The 16,212-nt window shown below is 42.5% G+C and overlaps 1 protein-coding gene across 3 annotated transcripts in view; it reads left to right on the top strand.

The window, feature by feature from the left end:
* The window catches only part of tle2a (TLE family member 2, transcriptional corepressor a), a 52,759-nt gene that overhangs the window by 4,022 nt on the left and 32,525 nt on the right, over positions 1 to 16,212 (top strand). For all 3 annotated transcript variants that reach the window (XM_055017816.1, XM_055017815.1, XM_055017813.1), the window contains exon 2: positions 9,367 to 9,530. In XM_055017816.1, the coding sequence (XP_054873791.1) occupies positions 9,367 to 9,530 (164 nt within the window). The remainder of the gene's footprint in view (positions 1 to 9,366; positions 9,531 to 16,212) is intronic.

Here is a 16,212-nt window from a genome sequence, read left to right as displayed (position 1 = left end):
ATTCGCACACTTACAGCTACAGGCAACACTGGGTGAGTCAGACTACTAGACCTCATTTGCACCAAGTGGCTTCATTAGGTAAATGTATGCGTGAAGAAACAGTGAGGAGTTGGAGATCACTAAATAGTCATGTGAAGTATTTAGAAAAACTCAATTTTCAACATATTTATTACACAGTGGATGCTAGAAGATCTGTATCTACTGTTCAGAATCAGAAAGGTACGATTGCCAAGTAGGTTTTTTCACATATAATGAATGTGACTTGGTGTTTTAATGCATAACATCAAACGGAAACATGTAGATCTAAAAGTTTTAACATACAATTCTTAATTTTTGATCAAATGCGAAAGTACGCTGCAAGAAACTTGAAATTTCGGGGTGCATTTTGCAAAATCAACGAGCAGGTCTTCTGCACAAGAGGCCAAAAAATCTATATATTTTCGGCACAAGCATTGTCTATCTCTCATCTCCTCTTATTACTCCAAATACTCAAAGGAGGGAGTCTCTCTAAAATCATATCTAGACCGTGAAATACAGATAAGGTCAGGCAGGGGACACAGAGCGAAGAGTGACTTTGAGACGAGGCCTTCTCCTCTCCACCCTCAGAGCTAGCATAAGCCGGCCTCCACTTCCTCGGTCCTAGCATGCTTTTAGCTCTTTATCACCACTGTTGTCCAGTGCTGAGAGTGTGGATATCGATCAGGAGCTCGCCTGCTCTGCTCGGCCAGCGATTAGAGAAGGGAAAGAGAGGGAGGGAGGGAGGCAGAAAAGGCAGAGGAAAATGAAGGAAAAGAGGCTGAAGGGATCTCAGGTTTACACAAGCTGTTGTGGAGGTGCGTCTCGGTGGAAGGAACAAACGAGCTGAGGGGGTTACCTAATAAAAGAAGGCACCTCCAGCAATTAAGCCAGCTGACAGGCAAACTGCGGTGCTTTGCTAATGTGGGCTGACAGCAGGGAAATTTGAATAACGAGGCTTGCGGGAGGAAGGAGACAGGAGTGAGGAGGTGGAGGCGGCTGAGGGGGGTAAGAAAGAAAGATGTGTGGCACTAATGAAACAGGTGCCTGGCAGCCCCTCCCCTCTAAGTGGAGGAATCATTGAGAGATTACCGGCACGTTTCTCCAAGCTGATAGCTACTTGATGTAAGGTGGAGGGTGGGGGCCAACTTTTCCTTCTGTGCTGCAAGCTGCTTTAACAATGCAGATGACTGAGACGTCGTGTTCAAATCTGACATGAAAGGCTCTAACTTTGGATGTTTTTCGAGAGAGGACGCTGCATTGACACGTTTCATTTCCTTCAGAGATGGATAAGGTGTGTTTTCGGCGTGGGTGGGTGGATTCACGCAGATGCAGATTCGGACACGCTAGTCTGAGTTAGACCTACTGTCAGTGCATCCTTGGTGGTAGTGAGATGAGGAAGAGGGAGGGAGGGAGAGCGCAGTGGGTGTTTACGCTGATGATCGACTCTGTGGGTAAGCAGTGTAATTAGTGGCCTGACTAATGGGCTGAGCTATATGAAGGGAAGCAGCGGCAAAGAAAGAGACGGACACAGAGATGGAGGTCTGATACAGCAAATCAACATACATGTGATGAGGCTTTTTTGGGGGGCTGTGCTCGTCGTACAGCTCTAGGATCAGTCAGTTTGATCCAGAAATATCTCAACTCCTTGTGGTTGGATTAAGATGAAGTTTTGCAGACATTTGTGCTTCTCCGGCAATGAATCCTTTTGGTATTTGACATCTTCTTGTGTCATGAGGTTCAGGTTCGCTTCTGAGTGACATGTTTTGAAGTCTCTCCATAAAATTCATGAGCATTTGGGAGCATATTAAGATTCTGGTGCTACTGTGTACAGTTATCGTCTCACAGGGCCATTGTAGCTGTAAATTCATAGTAAGGCTGCAGCTATCAATTATTTTAATGATTGAGTATTCTATCCATTATTCTGGCGATTAATCGTCAGCGCACTGTGCAACAGAAATATCCGTCCTGGACACCCACTCTACTTGCCATTGGCTAGTGATATTAGTTTGGTTGAGAGCAAAAGCTGTGTTCCCCTCATTCCATTGGTAGATTGGCAATGTAGTCCTATCTTCTTTTTTCTTTTTTTCGAGCCAACGCTGGGAGCAAACGCCAGAATTCCGGCACGGTGCCTGAATATTTACAGAAAACACACAGTGAAGCTACGTGTCCACTAGATGCGTTTTTCCAGCATGTAAACGCGTCGCATCTGAAAACTGCACGCATGATGGGTGGTCACTAGCGGACTACTAGAGGTCACATGACAGCGCTGGAGCTTCAGCGGCCACTAGTGGTCATGTGACCGAGCTTTCAGCTGGACAGTCCGGCAGATGAGTCGGATAAACTCGGGCGCAAACTTTCTCTTTTATTTCAAAAACACTTCAGGGAAAAGCATTTCTGAAAACATTTGAGGCGAGAAATAATCTGTGCAGCAGCTGAATCTGTCCTTGTTTTAGTTCACTGACGGCTAATTTAGACCGTTTAGACCGTGGACTGGTTGGTCACTCCTGCCGTAAACAATAGAAAAGCTGCGCTGGTTAAAATAGAAGCATCCCGTCAAATTTAAGGACCCGGTTTGTATGGAATGAAGTCTGTCCAGCATCGGCCCGGCATTTCATGACCTGGGGTCTAGCATGCAGTTGATTAAACGAAGCCTCGATTCAGAGAATTTTGCCTCGAGGAATTTTAGTAATCGAATTACTCGAATAACTCGAGGAATCGTTTCAGCCCTAATTCATAGCCTTATATTTGTGTGAGCAGGCAAAACTTTATGTTTTATTAAAACTTGTTTCAGGCTACATTCTTAAGAGAAAGTGATGCACAATCAGTGTTCAGGATTTGAGGACAAATTCAAAATAATTTTTTTCTTTGATGCTACATGTGAAAACACATTTTCAGGGGGGCAAATTTCAAGAAAAGGAAACATACTTCATCCAAGAGTAATGTATTTCTTTCCTCATTCCCTGCATCCATGTAAAGAAGACACTGCAAACTAGCGTTCTTTAAGTTTCAGAAGCTGCTGATGTGTTAGGAGGGCATGTTGTCTTTAAAAAACATGCCAAAAGTACACCATTTATCTAAGTTAGAAACTGTAGACAGAAAGAAATGTCTGATGTATGGATTTCTACTGGAGACATGATCCAATTGTAAGCTTAAAATCACTAAATTGCACATTTTATATTTAAAAATTCACCAAAACACTAATACACTAATACGATTCAGAAAAAAACGAAATATTCTGCACTCCTTGGTGCATATTTAAAAGCCATTGTGACTCAGCTGGGATAAACTAGCATGTACCAGAAATTCAGAGACTATTTGTGTGAACTAGGTTGAAGTGCAGGATGTGTTTTCACAGAACAAATAGGACAGCAAATGTAAGTAGTTAAATATTTGTAGCGTGTAGATGCACCTATTTTCCAGTGTTAGTTGTGTATGCTTGGGATGTTGTTGTACATGTTAACTCCATGTAAATATTCAAAGAAACATTGGACTTATGAAATATTTAACTTAATTTCAAAAAAAAAATATTTATGCTGTTTGACTTTGTTCTTCTGCATGAAAGACATTTCTGAGTTCTCTGTACTTCTAGTCATGGGTGTGTTGTTTCCATAGAGGTGCAGGACTTTATATTGCTGTGAAAAATGAGCCCACAGTGAGTAAAAAAAAAACAAAAAAACGTGACGGCAGCAAAAAACACCGGCCAGAAACTGCTTGGAGTTCCGAGGGTTAAAGTGAACCTAATATTTTTATGGTCACACAACCACATCGTAGCAGTGATGGCCCCATTTCAGCTCCATTAGCAGATTATGTGTTGCTGTATGTCAGTGCGGTCTGCGACGATTGAGACGCATCTTGTGGATTTCCATCGATATTGACGTCGCAGCAGCTGCAGTCATGGGTGCCTGTAAACTGCATATACATCCACTTAAGGCCTGTTGTGGGCTTGTGTGGGCGAGTTGTCTCATCTGTGACTGTATGTGTGCACATGTCTTTCTGAGGCTCGGGGGGTGGCGAGGGGTTAGAGCAAGGATGTGAGGTCATAGTGGTTTTGCTGCTTGTGGTGTAATTAGAGGTAACTCAAATGAAAACAGGAGTGATTTCATTCAGGAAATGCCACTCGGTTAATGATCCCTTCCCATCAGTTAATGTTTTTCTCTCTCTCTCCATAGATTTGTTTATGCTGTTGTGTGTGACCTTGGATTGTAATGTGTGTGTACACAGCATATAACCTGTTCTGTTGTGTGTTTCTCACCAGTTAGGGTGTTTAAAACAGCTTGATTGGATTGTTTCCACTATCCTATCTCCTCCTGAAGGGACGTTGGTTTTAAATCATTTCTATCTCCAGATGACTTGTGCTCTCTCTCTCTCTTCTCCCCTCATCATCAGCTCCTCGTTTAATCATTGCGATTGACTGAGGCCGTCCAGGATTGAGAAAGATTAGTGTTTTGATGTGACAGTGTCATATCTAGGTTCTCCACTTTACACTTGTGGAGTAGGAGGCCTTAAAACCCCAACTTTATCAGCTGTTTTTCTGAGATGGAACACATCACAAGGCATTTAAACACCTCCCCACTGATTTATCTAAACAGTTGAATAATCAGATGATCTCTAATCATATGAGCGAAAAATTCTCCTTCCTCATGTCATCCAACCTTGTGCAATGCTTCCCCCACATATTCCAGACTTTACAGTTGTAGGAGCCGGAGAAAGCTTCAGCCTGTAATTGTGCAACAGTGATTTTCAGTCTATGTAAGCTTTGTTCAAGGGCAGACGACACGTCTCTTGTTTGCTTTCGAGCCGGGGACACCGGCTGAGAAGGGAGGGGAATAACTGACCATGGGATTATCAGGCGAGGCTCCTTTGCTTAGATCCATTCTCAGAGGTCACCAGGTCAGTTCAGTGGCCTGACCCCTCACTTTAAAGCCTGCTCAGCTGTTTGCTCGATCAAGAGTTGGGACACACTAATGGCATCGGTTCACGGGAGGTGTGAGGACTTATAGAAGAGGTTATTGGTGTTTGCATCAGTCTCATGCATCCCATCTAGCAGGCAGGAGGTTAAACACATCAGCAGACAGGCAGACAGGCGGTGGTTTCCTCCATCTTAAAAAAAAAAAAAAGAGTCAGAATATAGACAACTCTCTGGCTTCATCCAGCCTTTTTGAGCGAGATGCCGCCTTTCCTCTCACCTGTCCTGTGGAGATGAGAGTAAACAGTTGAAAGGCAGAAGGGAGCGATAAAAGGAAGGATGGTCTCCTCTTTCTTCCTCTTTCCTCCCTCCCATAAAATGGCCTTGGTGCTCTTTTTCCTCTTCCTCCTGTGAAGAGTAGAAGAATAATTGCTGTGTGTGTGTGTGTGTGTGTGTGTGTGTGTGTGTGTGTGTGTGTGTGTGTGTGTGTGTGTGTGTGTGTGTGTGTGTGTGTGTGTGTGTGTGTGTGTGTGTGTGTGTGTGTGTGTGTGTGTGTGTGTGTGTGTGTGTGTGTGTGTGAGAGCAAGACTGACAAAATGTGGATGTGTATTTTGTGGTGGTGAGTGTGTATAATGGTGGGTTTGAGTGTGTAAAGGAAAAAAATGGAGTGTGTGTGTGTGTGTGTGTGTGTGTGTGTGTGTGTGTGTGTGTGTGTGTGTGTGTGTGTGTGTGTGTGTGTGTGTGTGTGTGTGTGTGTGTGTGTGTGTGTGTGTGTGTGTGCTCTAGGAGGGGGATCTGGCCGACAGATTGAGAGCAGCTTGTTAGAAAGAAAGAGGAACAATGAGGCCACAGCCCCTCTTCTATCTTCTATTTTTCCTTTCTTTCCTTCCCTTTTCTCTTTCCTCCCTCTTCCCTTCCTTTCTTTCCCATTTCTCTCCTATTTACATCCTCCCCTTCATTCTCCACCTCCTCTTTGTAGATTTCCAAAAATAGTCTCATCCATCTTTTCTGTCCATTTTTGCTTTCCATCCATCTTATCTATTTTCCCCTCCTGTCCACCTCTTTCCTCAGTATTTGATTTCCTCCCCTCGGATTATGTTTCACCTGCTGGCCCACCTTTCTCTCTCTTCTTCTGCAGACACTACGACATGCATGTTTTTGCTCAGTATCTTTTATAGACACCTGAATTTCTTTTGGGAGTCGAGCAGTGCTTTAATTAAGCCATTAGCTGAACATCATTAATGCATGACAGGCTTCGATGATGTGTAGGACATCAAGATTGGAGAGGTAAAATTTGGCAGAATCCCACTGTTGATAAAGACAGCTTATAGCCTATTTTATTGATCTAGAAAGGTGGGCAGCTTGTTTTTGGGACACACTGTGTTGTACTAACAGGTGGCGTGATAAACCAGATGTTATAAGTAGAGGTGAGTCAGGTCATTTTAAACTCTATCCAATTAAACATGGTGCCATTATGTCGTAGCATTTCCTCGATATAGATCTGAAACCTTCAGTAGGAATTTCAATATGCATTTAATGGGAAATCTAAGTCAGTTTACAAGACAGGCTTGGAGGATAGGAAGGTGCACACAGTGACTGAAGTCTCCGGACAAGTTTGGAAATAGAAGATATATTGTAAAGAAGAACTAAACAAGATGCTTAGCCAAATGTGCATGAGGAAATGGTGAGTACAGCCCTGTGCAATATCACTTAAAAGTCAACTTATTTCAGATTATATTATGTCTCTGTACCTGCATTATTTCCAAGTCGGCGTGTATTTCTTCTATAAACGAAATCAAAACCAAATACAAATAAGCATACGAAAAATACAGGCCCCAAAGTAGAAATTCAGTGCAACACAAGGGAGGTAAATTGAGTACACCTTGGATTTCTAATTAGCCTAAATTCATAAACATGTTTGTAAAATGAGCTGCAAGCACGTGAGTTATGGACTTATGGATCTGCATGCCTGCATCATGGCTCCATCTGGAAAAGTATAACAGCGGAATTCAAAATCGGGTTGTGAAACTTCACAAAGATGCGAAAAGATGTAGGCCAGTCAGTATTAATTTAAACCAGTGGAAACACAGTTGCAGTAGCGATAATCAGGAGGTAAAGGACGAGTCATAATACCACTAATCAGGGCTGCAGTGGTCTTAAAATGACTCCACAGATGGTGCACTGATGGCACAATCTAGCTCTGGAAAACAGGCCAGCAGTTGCTTCACACGTGGCACAGGGGTTATCAGGGAAATCAGGAGATTCTGTAGCAGCTCAGACAGTGTGAAGGATGGTTCATAACATCGACCTTGATGGATGGCAAAGAAAAAAATAAACGTGCTTGCTCTAGAAAACAAACTGTAGGATGCTCCGCTTAAAGACACAGGAAAAGAAGCCTGGTGAATGTTAGGAGCACATTCTCTGGTCAGATGAGACCAAGATAAATTTGTTTAGCTCAGAGTGGGTCCAGCATGTTTGGCTTGAACCTGGTCAGGACTACCACTGTGAATGGATAGTCCTTACAGTGAATCACAGAGGTGGAAGTGTGATGATATGAAGCTGCATGAGAGCAAAAGGTGTTGCAGAGATGACATTTATAGATGACACATGAACATTTGTAGATATACTAAAATACTGGCTGACAAGATGACTCCCAGTCTGCAGAAGTTTGGCAGAAGAGGAGTATTCCAGCACAATAACGATCCAAAGCACACTGCCAAAATCACACAAGAGTTTCTAAAGAAGAAAAAAACTGGAAACTTTGACCTGAGCAGGTATGTTGCCTGACTTGAATCCAATAGAACACCTTCAAGGTGTTTGAAAATGAAAGGTAGAGCAGTGCAACCCCTCCAGCAAAAAACAGTTGAAAAGGATTGTCTCTGAAGACTGACAGAATGTCTCTGCAGAAATGTATGCAGCACGAGGAGGACTGAGTCTGCCATATAAAATAAAGGTGGGCATATGAAGTATAGAGAAAGTTAAAGATTTGAATCTCGGTAATTGAAGTTGTGCTGGTTTTTGTTGCATTGAGTTCCTACCATGGGGACTTTATAATAGAGTAAATCTAAACATTCTGTATTTACAAATATCCTGCTCAACTTGGAAGTAATACAATCAATGTAATGTGATGCAATTTAGAATAATTTTGCATTTAGGCAATATTGCACTAGCAGAAACAAAAAGCAGAGCTTTTTCTTGTATTTATTCCACATTGCACAAGGAAGTTGAGCACATTATAACAAATCCCCAGGCAGCCCGACTAAGAGCAGCAAAGCTACATGACTAGCAGTTAAGAATGCATATAAGAGAAAAATGAGTTGCACTCTTCCACTACCCTGCTAGGAGAAAGTATTGCTGCAGGGCAAACTCAATGTGTGTGGCACTGGTTGGCAAGTTGTATCTGCATCTGCTGGATTTTAAGAAAAGAGCAGATGGATTGTAACGGGGTCCACTCCACACAAAGCTCTTACTCATCTTACAGATCTGCAAAGAAATCTCCTTTGTCTGTATTTTTGTAAAAATAGGAATTCATCATTTCAAGTAGTAAATACCCTCAGCTATTTACTTCTTTTAATCAGTTGTAACATTTTGACATCAAGGAACCCTGCTTGGAATAGAACCTAACTATGCTCTCACAGTGTATTTTTTTTTCTCTTTCTTTGCAGCCATCACTGGCTCAAAAGAGCAGAAATGCTTGAATCATTGACAAGGCTTTGGAATCCAACCTCAGAGACCCTTATTAAAACTAGTCTGCGCTTTCCTTCGAGAATATTGTATAACTTCAGCTTCGCTTCGCTTCCTAACTTCATGCACTGGACCATCGTGAAGCTTGTGAACCGGCGGTCCCAGAGCCTGTCTGTTGTTTTGACAGAGAGCCAAGCAGACAGACAGACGGACAGCCCCGACCGCCCTCCTAGCCTGCTCTCAGCCCCCTTTTGTCTGCCTGTCCTGCAGCATTACCCCTATGGTTGTACTCTCCTAATTGCTCTGGAACCTGCAGAGAAGAGAGACTATGCACAGGGCTTGGGAGGGGTCTTCAGCCACTACGGGGTCCCTTTTTTCTCCCCCATTTCTGCCTCCCACTGCTCTATTTCTCTCCTTTTATTTCATTCTTCTACTCAGACTTGCAATTAAACAAAGTGTGCTCATTTGGCTAAGAAGCTCTTGTAGCTCTCCACCCTCCCCGTCCAAGTTCTGCTGACCCATTCACATCTGGCTCTGCTGGCAGTCACAGTATCTCTGTAATAGACAGGCGAACGTGCACGGATATGGTGCTAATGTGCATTTTTTGGTGTTCCTTCTATTGAAAATGCACTACAACCTTTAGTCTCAAGTTATTGGAACTATTTTGAAATGTGATGCATCTTTTTCGCAGCTGTCCTGCATTTGTAAAGATCTGTTGTCATTAAACTCCCTAAATATGATATTTCCTCTTTTCTCAGGCACCTCTGCAGCCGCCCCCGGGGTCCTCGGCCTCAGTGGTGGCAGCGGCAGCAGCAGCAGCGGCGGCAGCTTCGGGGACGCCCCAGTCGCTGAAGCTAACCTACCCAGAAACCCTGGACCGCATCAAGGAGGAGTTTCAGTTCCTGCAGACCCAGTACCACAGGTGGGTTTTTGTTACTGTTTTTTGCAGTGTTTGTACTGGTGCTGCCCTTCCAGTGTGTCTCTTTAACTGGATTTACAGAGCACAAAAGGCTGTTTGTGTTGTTGCTTCAGGTACAGGCAGGTGAAGTGATGCAGGAAGGACTGTTTAGGTATAGGTTTCCATGGTTATCAGTTTCCAGAAAAACTGTGCAGTAGTTAATACTGCTAGAAACAGGAATTACAGCTGTGAAAACTTATCAGATTTTTGTCATCTGTCTGCACTTGCATGTATTTTATTCAACACAATACGTTGCGTTACTTGCTTTAATATGTCGAGGCAGGTTGGACTTTTTTCCACAGCCAGCACAATGTTTTTCTCGCCCTCCTTCGCCCTCTTGTCACAGGCATGCACTCGATCCCTGACTGAGATAATGCAAGATAATGCAATGTGATGTTTTGATATCTACTCTCTTTGCATGGCTGTATGGTGTGCTTGATGTGCAGGAATGTGCCCAGAATGCCGCTGAATGTGGGATTTGGGCAGGCAGTGCAGTCCCAGCCTTCTCCCTCTCTCTCTGTTCTCTTGGCACACCTTCACAGGGTCCCCACCCCCCCACTCCTCTCCTCTCCTCTCCTCTCCTCTCATCCTGCTTTGATTTAGTTGGCCAGAGTCTCCCTCCTCCCTCCCTTTCTGTCCCACTTCAAACTTCTTTTGTACACCCGCCCCCCGTCCACAGCCCCTCTAACCCCTGCGGCTACTGTTGCCCTGTTCACACAAATGCCTGCGAGTGTGTCCTTATTTCTCTGTCCGTTATGCTCGCTGCAAGCTCAAAAGTCACGATCCAACAAACCAAGAAGCTTGGATTGTTGCATCACACATGCAGTGTTGGGTAGGACTGGAAAAAATCATTCATTTATTCATTGCATGAAGCTCTATCATTACATTCACCTTGATATTGACATCTGTGAGTAGTTGGGACACTAAGAATGTGTCTGGTGTAACTGGTTAGATGTCAGTGGTTGTTGCCATTTTCAGTTCAGATGCATTTATTGAAAATTCTGAAAGAAGAAATTTCGTAGTGAGAGGTTCAGAGTTTGATAATTCTGTGGGCATGGTGTTTCAGCCACAACTTGATCTGAAAATTTGTGCTCAAATTGTTGCCATTTTGCAGTGAAACATGAACCCCGAACAAGACAGCATTCTGCAAGTTTTTTATTAAGGGATAGACTGATTATTGTGGCCGGTACTTGGCATTTTACACGTTCAGTTATAGTCATCCCTATTAATGAAGAAGCCTAGTTATGAATGACAGGTTCCCTGCTATCACATGCTGTTAAAACATTACATCTAATGTATATCGATTCCAAACATGTTATCAGCCTTTCTTGAGTACCAGTAATTGGCATAAACCCTGGAAAACCCATATCAGTAGATCCCTACTTTTTGTGCAAGAATGTTCAAAAAATATATATAAATGTTTTCTGTCTCCAGACTGTTGTTTGGTCCAGAAACCAGTGCCAGCTCAGGTCTAGTGCTGCAGAGTATACCCATGTCAGGAAGGTATTGCTTTACCCTGCCGTTAAAAATGGTACAACACCGCATTTCATTAGTATAATAGAGGTTGTCGTTCCCACGAGTTGCATCAATTTACAACGGCATGACGGTACATGTGCAGCTCTCTGCTTCCAGTTTCTACAGGCACTGTGAGCGTCACAGTGGCCTTTTGCTTCTCTCCTAGTCCTACTGCAGCTTTAATGGTGACGTGGCTGTAAATACAAGCGTTCTTGCTGACTGTCCAAGGATTGTCCACAAAGTAGACACACAAAGCGAAATATGTGATTATTTCGCTTCCAGCAGGGTCAGAAAGTCCATGAACACTGCACAACCTTACCGACTTGTTCAAAATATTCAAACAAAGGTTAGCTATTATGATAGATAACATGTCCATGCCCTCAAGTAGAAGTCTTATTTTGTGACTAGCAATCAGATGAGGCGTTTAAAGATGGTGATAACTGTATTATTTGGCTTAGTTTTGCATTGCCAGACCAGTCTGCACCGCTTATATTTATTTAAATCAAACATGATTCTATCAAGTAGAGTTAAATGAAGGATACAGAAATGGTGTTTTCTCAAAATACTGACGGGCAGAATTATTTTTGGAGAATATTTGCATGCATGGGGGTGAAAAAGTAGCAGGGTTGCTTTCTTGCACCTTGGCAAAACCTGAAATTTTCAGCTGTAAGTCGCTGCCTGGATGATGTTGTTGTTAGTAAAGGGGATGTTGAGAACTGTAATGTGAGTGTGGAGAAGAAGATCAATGGCAGACATAAACCCGAGGTCATTGTTTGGCAAGTCAGACTAAATCTGGCTTAATTTTTTTAGCCAACTTACTTAAGTGACAAACATCTCTATATGCAAATGCAACGTTCATATTAACTAATTTTCATCAAGCTGCTAAAAGTCACACGTACGCAGACGACTTGGTACAATGATCAACAGAATTCCTGCAGAAAGAAGGTGGTTAAAATGGGCGTTAAAGTACAGCTTGCTTTTATCTCTTCAAGGATTTAACCTTTTACAGCATCGGTTTGACACGTAAAGGTGGAGAGACGTGAACGTGTGAAGAGCTGATTTTAATGAAGAGCTCCTCCAGTTCTGGTTGGATATGAAAATGTATGAGCAGCACTCTATGGTACTGCAATTACCTCCTGCCTTGTGTTGATATAGTCAAAGTATTTTCATTCTTTCTTTTACAGTTTTCTCATCTGTTATTTCATTATGTATTAGGTTTTGTAGTGGTATTGTTTCTGTATCAGTATATTTAAGCAGGTATCTTATCAGCGTTATCATTTTTAGTATTGTGACAACACTAGTCAGGTCTCCCACTCACACTTACCCAGCTCAGTACTCCAAGCTGTGATCCTGTCCACCTCTTTGCCTTGGCATCTTTTTTCATATCTGTTTGTTCACCTGGATGAGCACTGAATTTTGCCTCAGTGTGAGAGAGAACCTTAAAAAAACATTTGCTCTCAGCAAACCAGAGGGCAACCCAAGGTTATCACCTTGTGAACATTTTTATTAAAAAAAAAACTCCCCTCAGAAATCTATTTGCAGTGTCCGTGTGACGCTGGGCTTTTCAGGCAGACAAATCCAGCCATTCAGTGAACATGAGTCACCCCTGGATCTGTTGGTTGAGACGGTGTGATCAGCTCCTCTGGCAGCAGTTCAACATAACACCTCGTGTTACAAAACACCTGGAGCATCGCCCTCTTGCCAAGCGCTGGTACTGAGAACTAGGGCGCAGGATCAACAATAAATGAATGATGAGATTAAGAACATGATTGGGATCAAGAGCAAGCTTGTGATTCCATCTGCATCTTCCAGTTTCGGTACCGCAGCGTGCTGCTTTAGCAGGTCTGGTTCAGGTTTCCAGGAAAGATTGTTTAACCATCCCACAGGCTTCTCCAACAGCCCACAGGCTGTTCTGAGCACAAAAACACAGCAGATTAACACGCTGCGTATGACTAGGACAGACAACTAATGCTGTAACCAAAGCTCGTAACAATAGCAGCAGTTACTGGAACAGCCTGTGCTATCTCACATCTTTTCACTTATCTGTGAGGTGCGTGTTTAATCTGGCAGGTGGAAATGAACCCTTTTAATTGGAAGAACTTGGTTTGGCTGCTGATAATTGGTGAATAAACAGCAGTAAACTTGGGCTGCTGTTCAAGTTGTGTTGGAGACACGGCAACCACTATTCTGGTGCCTTTGATTTTGAAAAAGTAATTTGAAGCCTATTACTGAATGCTATTGTTGAACTGGGATAGGGTGATATTACAATATAATTTCAAAATGTTACAAAGTTTTGCAGTGTAAATTAGTTATTCCATGGCAAATCAAGGAAATTTTATTTATTATGCCCCAAAATTACAAATGAAAAATTGCCTCATATACAGAAGTATGTTTAAATATTTATATAAATGTACTTCCTTATATGGTTTTCTTGAAATGTTTTGTGACAAACAAATTTTATTATTTTACAGACTACCTTGGATAAACTTGCGTCACATTCAGGTGACAGTTTCGTTGTCTTATACAACAGTCCTGCAATAAAACTGTTGAGCTTTTTAATGCGTAGTTTGTGATGCTGTTGAATTGTATTGTGTTATATTGACTAAACTGGCCGATATTGGACCTGTTATCTTAATTTATTGTCCAGTCTTGTGCTAATGTCATTGTAAGTGTATCTCAAATGGTTGCCATGATTTTTAATGACAGCTTGCAGCAGAAAGACTCGGGAAATCTTGTATCACCTCACTTAGCATTGACTGAAGGCTTTTTATGTTTATGTGTGTGACAATCACTAAGTAGCCCAGTCATGCATGTCAACGTCTCTTGAGCCATATGCTACTTTGAGGTCATAAACCAGCCATTATGTAGTAAAAATAGGAGTTATCCTTTAACATGGCAAGCAGCTCGATGGTGTAACTCTTAAGAAGCTTCCAGTTTGCTTACCAAACCATGAAAATGACCTTTTGGGTTGCAGGTTTTTTTAAGAAACGGGACGGACAGTGATGGTTCGTAGGATTAGCGGTGTCCTCATTTAGTCCACAGGTTGCACAGCAGAGCCACGTGTGATTGCAGGCTACACCTTCACGTAATCAGACCCACTTGGAGACTATTCACCCTGCAGGGAAAACATGACCTGAATGCCCACAGAGATGGACACAAACGCACGCTGACCCATTCAGACAGACCAATCTGATGCATGTGCTTAACACACTTCCAGGGCCTCCCCCAATTATCTCTGCACACAAATAGATGTCTGGAAATAGCAGGGCTTAGTTGTGTATTTTGGCTGCAGGGAAGGTGGCCAGATTCTGTTAGATTAGATGACAGGAAAGAGACGGAGGGAAGGGATTAGACCTGATGAGCTGCAACTGTGCGCGCCGGTGGATGCTTGGGTTTCTAAATTTGTGCGTTGGGTTTCTGTGGCGTGTGCGGTTGAGTTGAGAAAGATTTCTAAAAACCGAGCTAAAGAAAGGGAAGAGTTAATTAATTAGAGGGTCATTACTGGGTCAGCTGCTCTGATTTGTGTGTGTGCGTTAACTATCTAAACAGGCTGTAATCAGCAGACTGAAGGGAGACGGGAGGAGCTGCTGACACAAAGCTCTCATTACTGTAATTTTCTCTCTCTCTCTGCAAACACACACGCACGCACGCACACACACACACACACACACACACACACACACACACACACACACACACACACACACACACACACACACACACACACACAGGTTGTTCTTGGTGAATGCAGACATGCTGCATTATAGCCGGTGTGTGTGTGGTCTGTAGAGTAAGATACTCTCCACTCACCACTAATATGCTGCCACTCATCCCTAAAGAGCCCCTCCACTCATCTCTGCCCAAATATGACATACTAGTATTAAGTGCTGACGCAGACTGTGTGTGTGTGTTAATGTGTGTGTGCTGTTAAAATATTCAGCTTTCACCAGATCATTTTATAATCAATTATTAAAGTTATTTTCTTTTCGCCGTCTAATCAAAAATGCAAAAAATAGACCGGCGCCCACATGATCGAGGTGAATATTGAATGTATTTGCCTTCTGTTATTCGCTGCTGGTTAGACAGAACCAGACATGCAGACAGACTTCATCTTGCACCTGAACTTTTCACAGTTTTTTCATTTGTAGCCCAAACGATTAAACCAAAATATAATGAGAGGATTAATTGATCATGAAAATCATTAATTTAGGTATAATTCAGAGCAGGGATGTTAATCAATATTGGTGAATTGATTAATCACTGTTAATAATTTAATCGATTAAAAACATTAACTGAAAAGGCAGAACCCAAAGGACGTACATGTCAGGAAATGCACTGTGCATTTGCAGGAGTGTTTGATTGCACCTCCAGGCTTGTTTGCTGTGTTTGTTACTGTACAGGCCATTCCATGTTTGCATGCAGAGAGCATTGTGAGGGTTGAACGGGCACCATGACAAAGACTTCTGGGGCAGTTAATCACCGCCGGCTAGACAAGATTTGCAGAGTTGTGGGCAAATAATGGGACAACATTCCTTATATCTGAGGGCTCATAAGCAAAGGATTTTAGATGAAGCAAAGAGTGGATTTCTTTAAAAAGCAGAGCGTCACTTTATCTTACACAGATTTTGCACCGGTAGCGCTCACATTACGAGCTCAAAGCATAAAGACGAATCTGTCGAGCTCCGGTTTTATTCGCGCTTTTTGAAGTTAGAGCTATAATGAAAATACAGTGCATGGTCAACTTTTTTCATTTATTGGAGTGAACAGTGAGCGATTTGTGTGGCATGGAGTGAAATTTAAGTCATACTGAACGGAGCACTGTGGGTGTCCAAAGAGTGAGAAGCGTTGGTCACATGTCCAGGCTAATGCAACCAAACCATTATAGCCACTACAATTGCATATTAGTGTCTAAAATAAAGTTCATCAGCATACGTCATGGGTGCTTCAGTCACACTAATGATTAATTAATTATCGACTGCCGACTAAAATAGTTTAAAAGCTTCATCCCTAATTCAGAAACTCCATTCTACAGTTACAGTTCTATACATATACATCATATACTGCGCAGTACTACATAAGCTCCATATCAAGGTAATTTCTCTCCTTGTTCTCTATTTCTGTTTGTCTTTTG

This window comes from Amphiprion ocellaris, chromosome 2 (genome assembly GCF_022539595.1).
Source record: "Amphiprion ocellaris isolate individual 3 ecotype Okinawa chromosome 2, ASM2253959v1, whole genome shotgun sequence".
Lineage (NCBI taxonomy): Eukaryota > Metazoa > Chordata > Actinopteri > Pomacentridae > Amphiprion > Amphiprion ocellaris.
The sequence above is the reverse complement of the archived record's forward strand: the minus strand, read 5'-3'. Positions and strand labels throughout refer to the sequence as shown.